This window comes from Conger conger, chromosome 1, assembly GCF_963514075.1.
Source record: "Conger conger chromosome 1, fConCon1.1, whole genome shotgun sequence".
NCBI lineage: Eukaryota > Metazoa > Chordata > Actinopteri > Anguilliformes > Congridae > Conger > Conger conger.
In genome coordinates, this window is record NC_083760.1 from 15,770,413 (window position 1) to 15,779,802 (window position 9,390).

The 9,390-nt window shown below is 42.9% G+C and overlaps 1 protein-coding gene across 1 annotated transcript; it reads left to right on the top strand.

The window, feature by feature from the left end:
• The first annotated feature begins 1,967 nt into the window (after positions 1-1,967).
• On the top strand, positions 1,968-9,337 carry LOC133109484 (F-box only protein 33). The gene is made up of 4 exons (XM_061218811.1): positions 1,968-2,489; positions 3,563-3,673; positions 3,759-4,426; positions 5,054-9,337. The coding sequence occupies exons 1-4, from the start codon at positions 2,068-2,070 to the stop codon at positions 5,317-5,319; spliced, it is 1,467 nt and encodes a 488-aa protein (XP_061074795.1). The 5' UTR covers positions 1,968-2,067; the 3' UTR covers positions 5,320-9,337.
• Positions 9,338-9,390: the final 53 nt, after the last annotated feature.

The window sequence follows — 9,390 nt, forward strand, 5'->3', positions numbered from 1 at the left end:
ATCATCCTGGTAGATGGCAGCAGATTCTTATCAAGAATGTCTCGGTACATTTTTCCATTCATCCTTCCTTCAATTACATGAAGTTTGCCAGGGCCGTATGCTGAAAAACAGCCCCACACCATGATGTTCCCACCGCCAAACTTGGTATGGTGTTTTTGGGGTGATGTGCTGTGCCATTTGACCTCCAAACATGGTGTGTATTATGGCATCCAAAGAGTTCAATTTTGGTCTCATCTGACCAGACTATATTCTCCCAGTATTTCACAGGCTTGTCTAAATGTTGTGCAGCAAACTTTAAACGAGCTTCAACAAGTTTTTTCTTCAGCAATGGAGTCTTGCGTGGTGAGTGTGCATACAGGCCATGGCTGTTCAGTGCGTTACTTATTGTTTTCTTTGAAACAATTGTACCTGCTAATTCCAGGTCTTTCTGAAGCTTGGCTCTTGGACAACTCTTCTGATAATTCTTTTGACTCCTCTGTCAGAAATCTTGCGAGGAGCACCTGGTCGTGGCCGGTTTATGGTGAAATGATGTTGTTTCCACTTCCGGATTATAGCCCCAACAGTGCTCACTGGAACGTTCAGAAGTTTAGATATCCTTCTGTAACCAATGGCATTAGTATGTTTTGCACCAATAAGGTTGCGCCGGTCTTGAGAGCGTTCTTTGCTTTTACCCATCATGAGATGTTTCTTGTGTGACACCTTGGCAATGAAACACCTTTTTATAAGCCATCAGTTGGGACCGAACCAGCTGATATTAATTTGCACTGACAAGGGGCAGGATTGCTTTCTGATTACTGATAGATTTCAGCTGTTGTCTTGGCTTTTGGTGCCTTTTTGCACCTCCATTTCTTCATGTGTTCAATACTTTTTCCCTGTGTCATTCCATTTTATTACACATAACTTAATTTATGGACATCTAAGGTTTGATTTCTTCAGCATGTGTGGGTTGCATGGGTTGTTACCGACATCTGGTGAAAATTCCATGTCAGTAGCACCTTTAGAAATATATTTACTGAGAAAAATGGTGACGTGTTCAATACTTATTGTACCTGCTGTATGTTAAAAAAAGGGTGATGGTGATGGTGGTGAGGCTGCTGCTGCTGTCGTTCGTGATGGTGATAAAGAGAGTGTTTTGAAGTTATGGAAATGAACTATGAAGCAGCATGGGCATGGCAGAACCAAGATAATGTAATTTAGTAAGCAGTAGCGTTCTATGGTAGTTCATGAGTTTCTCCTGTACAGTTTAAGATGATTTTTAAAAAAAAACTTCCTGACGTCAGGTGACTAGCCATTTAATTGCCTCTTGTAAAAGAGGTGGCAGTACGGGTTATTAAACCCCGCCACCATTTCTATAATTATACATATTCTGACATTAAAAGGAACATTCAAGCATTGTACCAGTGCCACATTATCTCGTCAGCAAAAATACTTTAAACGCTCTGTTACCGTGTGTTTGCCTGGACATGTCTCAAAAGAACAGTTTGGTCAATCTTCTTTTTGCCCTGGACTTATTTTTCTGGAAATTACTGAATTCATGGATTAAGCGCCTAATACATTTTATTGTTCGAATAATACTCCACAATTCCTGCAACTGCGGCCACAGTAACGAAGGACCTCCTAATACAGCCTTTTCCCGATGAACGCCACCTTCTGAAAATACAGAAGTATAGCAAAAATAACAAGGTTTTGGACTGAACCATAAAAATATATGCGTTTGGTTTTTAAAAACTAAGGTAATGTTGCTTTCGTCCATTAATAATGGGAGAGTATTAGATTACAATCTGATAAAAAAGAAAATTTACAGAGCATATATAAATGGTATATATTTCAGGTTGCTGAAGCGAATGTTACATTAAATACGCTTTGTTGCCCTCTGTCCCCCCCACACAGGGAGAGATATGGTGTGTTCCAATAGTATTGAAGGAAAAGCTGCTATGCGATGTTTGTTTTCACTGAGGGCCATCAGAGTTAAAATAGTGCTGCGGGTGATCTTCCTGTGCTTAGAAATCTTTCAACTGTTAACTATTTTTCGTGTTTCTGAGCGTAAAGGGGCAGTATCAAACGGCCATGGCTCTGGTCGGGGGTGTCGGAGCCTCGGCCTTACCAAGCGAGCTAATTGTCCACATATTTTCGTTCCTGTCCGCTCGGGACAAGCTTCGGGCCTCGGCTGTGTGTTCTCGCTGGAGGGAGTGTCTGTTCTATCCAGCGCTGTGGACGGAGCTTAAGCTGCGGGTCGGTGGTGGTACAAATGGCTCTGGCACTGACGAGACCCTGAAATTGGAATTTCTCATGCGGAAGATTGGCTCCTTCGTGCGTGAGTTACAGCTAGAGTTTGCCCCCGTGGAAGGGTATCTCAGCCCTTTGCATGATGTAGAGGGTAGAATGGAGCCTGCTGAAAACGACCCGCAGTTTTCTGACCGTTGGAAGGATGCGATGAACACCTACCTCGACCAGGTGTTATGTGTGCTGAACAGCATTCGGAGTAACAGGTATTTTGCTATACGAACTAGCTACAACCAGCCATTTTAAAGAAAACTGCGTCAGTTGCTTTAGCAAGCTAGGTCATACATAACCGACTTTCTAGCTAGCTATAAACAAACTCATGCTGTTACGTAATGGCGTCATGCCTTAGCTATAGGTTGTAGGTGATTGCTGCAATGGTCACTTGTAATGATACCCACATTTCTGGAATTTTGCAAGTTGTTCGCATTATACAGGAAGGTTAAGAACTGCGTGCCTCGCTGATTTTGTCTCCGCAGCGGTTCCTATTGGTAACTAGGTGCATAGCTGGAGAACGCAAACAAACATTTTCCTATTAAATCTGAAATCTGAATAAAACGGTTGACATTTTTTCAAATTTAGTCTGCCAGCGAAATGTGGATGTCAGATCTGACTTGTGTGGTTTCAAAAAAAGTCACGAGATAAATATCCAAAAGCTGAAGTCTATACTTCTGATTTTAAAGGTTAGCATTGGTGTCCTAACCCAGTTCTATTGATGGAAGGGCCCTGCAACCATGCCATTGAGCAATGTTGATGTTAAGTCAGTCCCGTATATGCTAACATTCCTCAATATTTCGTCCTCCAAAATGTGCTCCGAATACCTGCTTGCATCATATCCGTTTCTGTTAGAATTGCCTGGACTAACCAATATTCATTGTGCTTTTCTGTTCTGACGTGTACAGTGTTTTTGGTATGTCGTTGGTTCTTTTGTCCCAGATTCATTCATTTTGTTGGGAAAACTCTGGCTTTTCTAGTTTAGAAAGCTAAAGGTTGTGCTTTGTCAGTGACACCTGAATAAGTGCTGCAAAAGGCTAAATCTGTAAACATGTGTTTGTGTCACTGGGATATTCTGAGTAATTTATTCTATTTGTGTTGGCCACAAGTACCTCTAATTTTGAAGGAAGGTTTTCTTTTTTCATCCTGAAACTAGAAACTAATTTTGTGCCTCATTTGTGTTATTTTACAAAATGTGCATGTTTGCATCCCTATAGCAGGGACATTTTTCCTAGGCTTTTTTGATGTGAAGTTGCATTGCTCATACTACTCTCTATATAATTCCCAGAAACCTTCAAAAGCTGAGTCTGTTTGGAGACACCTGTATTCTCCAAGATGAGGGCATTTTGGACAGTGCACAATTCCATCAGGTTGACCAAGGAAGCAAGAAAATCAAAGAGTGAGTCACTGAGAGTCAGAAAGTCAACATTTTGTGTTCAAATGGCTGAACTGTGCCTTACCTCAAAACATCTCTCCTTTACCAGAATCCAGACGCTGTTTGAGGAGGTCCTGACCAACAGCAGGCGCATGAAATGGCTCTCCTCAGCCTTTATGCTCGGGATGGTCACCTCCAGCTCCCTTGCGGCGATGTCCAACCCCAGCGCCACCTCTGTGGAGCACCTGAGCCTGCTGGACAACCAGCTGCCCTCCCTGGTCCCGGCCGTGGAGATGGAGCGCCTGCTAAACCTGCGCTCCCTGGCCCTGGACTTCTGTGACTTCACCTCCGACATGTGCCGCCTCCTCTCCCGCGGTGACCACGTACCCCTGCACCGCCTCTCCCTGCTGATCAACGGCACGGTGCTGGCCAGCAAGCCCCTGGAAGGCACCGCCAGTGAGGAAGACTGGAAGGCGCTGGTGCGCCACAGCGGGAACCTGCGCGTCTACGTGATGGCGCTGGACGTGCGCAGCCAGGACCTGCTGACGGTGCTGAAGCCCAGCCTGCCACTGGAGAGGATCCACTTCGACAGCTACTCCACCTGCACCAGCGTGGCCGTGGTGGAACTCATCTCCCTGCAGTACAACAAGACCCTCACCCACTTCGTCCTCATGAGGGACGACGCCGGCTTCCCGGACCTCAGCGACAATCGCAACGAGGACCCCCTGGTGCTGCTCGCCTGGCGCTGTATTAACCTGTCTGTCCTTGTTATTCACGGTGAGTTCCGCTGGACAGCCCTTCAGGCTCATTCAAGCGGTTTTGTTTGAAATTGGCGTTCATTGCAATTTTTTACTTTCATGTAACATGATTCTGGGGTGTTCCTGGGGCGAAGTTGGCTCAGGTGTAATAGCAGTCGTCTGGCGGTCGGAGGGTTGCCAGTTCGATCCCGCCCTGTATGTGTCGACCTGAGCAAGTGTCCCTCAGCAAGACCCCTAACCCCCAAATGCTCCTGATGAGCTGGTTGCTGCCTTGCATGGCAGCCAATCGGCGTTCGGTGTGTGTGTGTGTGTGTGTGTGTGTGTGTGTGTGTGTGTGTGTGTGTGTGTGTGTGTGTGTGTGTGTGTGTGTGTGTGTGTGTGTGTGTGTGTGTGTGTGTGTGTGTGTGTGTGTGTGTGTGTGTGTGTGTGCGAGTGTATGAGTGGGAAGCATCAATTGTACAGTGCTTTGAATAAAGGTGCTATATAGATGCCTACCATTTACCATTTACCATTCACCATGTCCAGGAAGCAGTTGTTTCCACCACCTGTGTTGTCATTAATTTGCAGTTGTCTTGTAATGTGCCTGACCTGGATGTTTCGATTGGTACAATCGGACATGACCATGTTGAATTCTCCTGGCCTGCAGGTTACACGGTGTGGGCCCACAACCTCGTGGCCATCTCCCGCCTGCGCGGCTCCAACCTGAGGGTGCTGGCCGTGTCGGAGGAGAGCATCGACTTCGACCCGGACCCGGTCTTCTACCTGGAGGAGGACCCCGTGCACAACCTCATCAAGGAGGTGTCCCTCGGGCTGGGCCGGGTCTGGCACCCCATGATGGACACCAGCATCGTCCTGAGTGAGCCTTTCCAGCACTTCTACAGGGAGATGCAGAGCTTCAGTGAGGGCATGTAGCCAGCCTGCCCCACTCCCTTCAGACCCCATATTTAACACCCATGCTTAATGCTTCTTTACATAAAGGCTCCGTTTCATTTTATTTTTTGTTTTCTGTAGTGTGAACTAACCCTTTATATGTGCTGTGTTTAATCAGTATTCGCTCAATATTTATATCTATCTATATATCTTGCTTCTTAATAGGAGAGTATAGTTGGATATTGGTTTATTAGCTAATGAGTGAGTGGGGGGGAAGGGCTTTATCATGGCTAGCTTACAAGATGTATGGCGTGTTTGTTTACCTGTTTGTTTATTGGTTTCTTATAGGGGAGTGTAGAGTTGCCGTAAGCTAAGTCTATCGGTTTATCCGTCCCTGTCTTTTGAGATGACAAATTTCTTCATGCTCATTTACCTTTCATTAGGTTTGAGTCTTCCGGCCAAGGACGGAGCTCTGATGGACAGTAGTACAGCCCTTCAGCCTTCTGCTCATTTAAAAAAAGAAAAAAAAAGAAAAAAGAAAAAAAAAAATCTTTCATTGTTTCGAGTTGATGTTGATATATTCGGGATATATCCTGCTGGTTTTCTAACCTGGAAGTACAGACGCGCACTGGTGGTGGAGCTCTGTCCTCTCTTGGAACAGATGGCAGAGGTTGGCATCTCACTCCGCTGCATAGTTCTGCAGGTTTCATGTGGGCTGTGCTAGTGATCCCACAAAGAGGATCACGGTCAAAAGTTGCAGTCCTTTCTTAAAATCCTCTCGATCCGTCTCAGGTAGGCGCCACACGCGATGATGGTGATGATGATGTATGAAGCAATCAGCCAGTCTGTTGGTTTTATTTATTAAGTCTTGAGTCACAGTTGCCTTGAACATCTCCTTGTTTCTATATCAAGGTTTATGGAGTGTTTCATCCACTGAGCTTTGGACAGAGGAAGAACTAAGTTTGCTTGTTCCATATCTCAGGAATCTTGCACTTGTGGTATTTTTACAATGAAGGCTTTGTCTTGTGCTGTTGTTTGAGGCATGTGTGCCTGGGGGCTAAATACTGAGTGTATTTGAAAAGCTCTTCCAAAACACGCTTTCAAGGTTGTTGGTTTTCCTTTTCCTATTTGCGCTTTCTCTTTCAGTAGTTTTAAAAGGTTGACATCTATAATGTGCGTCTGTAAGACTTTTAAATAATTTTCTATGGTGAATTTGCCATTTTAAAGCTCATAGAAGAGGGAATCTGGTGCTTGCATAGTATTAGAATGTGAAGCCAACAGTCTTTCAATGGCAAATCTGGATGCTTCTTGGTCTGGAGTTCCCATTAATGGCATATCTGTCTTTATCTTATGCTTGTCTGAATAACAGTGGAGATTTGTCGTTGCACAATAGACTATATATCTTCAGAGAGGACACTTCACTGTTGTTTTCAGATGTGTGGGTCTCCCAACTCTTTAGTCCTGAGATAATGCATTCCTAAAATCAGAAAGCATCACTTGATGGTTTGGTGGTAAAACTACTGCATTTGTGAACCAACCAGTGTTGACAGACCACTCATGTCAGGTAAATATACATATTTCCAGAAAACAAGTATGCAAATAGAATTTAAGTGCTGACCTGTTGCGTTTAGAATGTGAAAAGGGGGTAGGATAATTTATTATCTTCTGTCCAAAAGCTTTCAATCAACCAGTGAGATTTGCTGAGATGTTTCGTAGCCTACGTGTAAGACTGCATGCAAAAGTTCCTCTATAACTGAACGCAAAGCCTGCAGAAAATGCATGAGAAGCAAAGTTATGGTAAAGAAGCATGTAAATTGAGGGATTATTTTATTTGTTTAATTCCCATTTCTATTTTAGTACCACACCAAAAAGAAAACGTTAGATCACTATATATTTGGAAATGAGTGTTGTGTATGTGTGCTTAATAGAAATTAGTAGTATTCAGTCAGGAAGACAATGCCAGTTGTTACAATCTGTTAGCTAATGATCGCTCATGCCGTGCCTAAACCCAGATAGCTTTCATTTCAAATCTTATGTTTTCCGGGTTTTTGTTTTTCCAATCGATGTCTAGTACAGCATTTATTTTATAGAATGTTCACTGAAGCATCAGTGTTTCTTTTCTTTTTTAAGTTTCAAAAGTGCATACATTGAGGGAGGTGTTTGTGTAAGAATTAAGGTGTAACATTTTCTCACCAGTGAACAACAGGAAACAGCCTTTCTCAGGGTTACTGTCAGACTAGGGAGAGGGGTTCAACTGCTCAGGCCTCACATATGAAAGCTTGTAATGGGAAAAAAAAACAAAAAAAAACCTTTCTCAACAAGTCACTGGATATTACTTCTGTCAGCGTCTGCGTCAGCTGCCAAAGATCACAGTAACACAACCCTATCAAAGTGCCCACATGCTGGCAGGGGGCAGGCCAATGGCTGGCCACCCAAGGTATACTACTATTAGATTTGCGTACTAAGAAGTTGAAGTTCGACCTGTCTTGAACACAGCTGTGCTGTGGCTTGGTCACCAATGGTAGAACTCTTACAATGCACCTGTTTCACTGTGAAGAGTGAATGTAATTACAAAAATCATGGTTGGTTCTATCAAACCTGTAAGCTGCTATGAGACGATAAGGAACATTCCACTGGGGAGAAAAAACGGCCAAATGTCTGCATGAAGTTATTTATTTTTTTACTCCTTTTTTTATTTTTATTTCTTTTTTGAGTAATGGGGTCCAATCAGTAGCAGACAGCTGGTCTGTTATAAAACCTTTTTGCAGTGTGAAAATTTAAGTACATCATGATGGATGTGGTTGTTTAACCCTTTCCCTTTGCTTATCACTTTTCAGAGCAAAGTGAGGGGAGTCTTTTTATCCTGAAAACGACCAGTTGTTTCTTACAATGTGGATCTCCAGATTTTCTTGCCGTTTATTTTTTTGTTTTTATTCATTTTTATTTTCAGAAACTTATGCATTCACAATCTGAACTTCTCACTAAAAGGAGCCAGGCAGCTTTGGACACCGATCTGAGTTGACTTGCTGTTGCTTATGTAGGCTACGCATTTGCTCCGATCTCTTACCTTAATAAAAATCACCTCATGCCAGCCTTAAGATTGCAAAGCTTGTAGTTGAGCAAGACCTTTCAGGAGTGAGAATCATAAATGCTTCCTCTTACTGCTTTACTCCATTTCTGAGATTACACTCGACAAACCCAAAAAATCATCTTGTGTGACAGATCCTCTGTGGTGTAGGTCAGAAACAAGCTTGACAAAAGTCATTTCTTTAGGGCTGGCTTGCGTTACAAAGTTCAAACTATGCAAGAGGAATGCATACAATATAGTGTCTATTTTTTTTTTTTTTTTTTTTCTGTCACTTAAACGGAAAGAACTTACTTGCAAATGTTGTTGGCCTTATTATTTTAAAATTTTGATTCTTCGGAAGCCAACTCAGTTTCAGGGGCAACCGTGGGTACAGACATCGTCTCTGTGAGACTGGCCAGCTGGCCCCAGTTAAGTGGTACGAATGTTGTGCATTTGTTTAAAATCAGGACAGTTTGCAATAAGAAGTCGTAAAGTGGCCACCATGGGGTACTAGCAGTGCTAAGACCTGGCTGCTACCTTATAAACTTCGGGAAAAACACAATGTGTATATACATATCTATATACATCTATATACGTACAGTATGTATATATAGATCAATATAGAAATGTGTATGCAACACATGTCCAGATTCTATTTATGAACATGTTTAAAGTTTATAAGCGTTATTTACGAAATGGTTTTCCCATCTTAAATGTTTAATATCTGGACAGGAGTGTTCTGTCTAATTTTGTCTCCAGTGAGCACATAGCATTTTGATTTTATATGTACATCAGCAACGTGAATCCACTGGCACCGTTGTGAACATGCCAGATGTGGTGAGATTTTATCGATTGAAAATGATCAGAGGTAAAACAGAAGGAAAATATACATAAAACTAAACTGACACATTGGGCAAACCAGCTGAATGTTGATTGAGTTTATGTTGAATGGATGCATTTCTTTTAATCGGTGAATAAAAGCATTAACGAAAAAAAGAAGTCCATGTCATTTTTCTGTGGAAGCTTGCATTGTATGTGATGGGAGA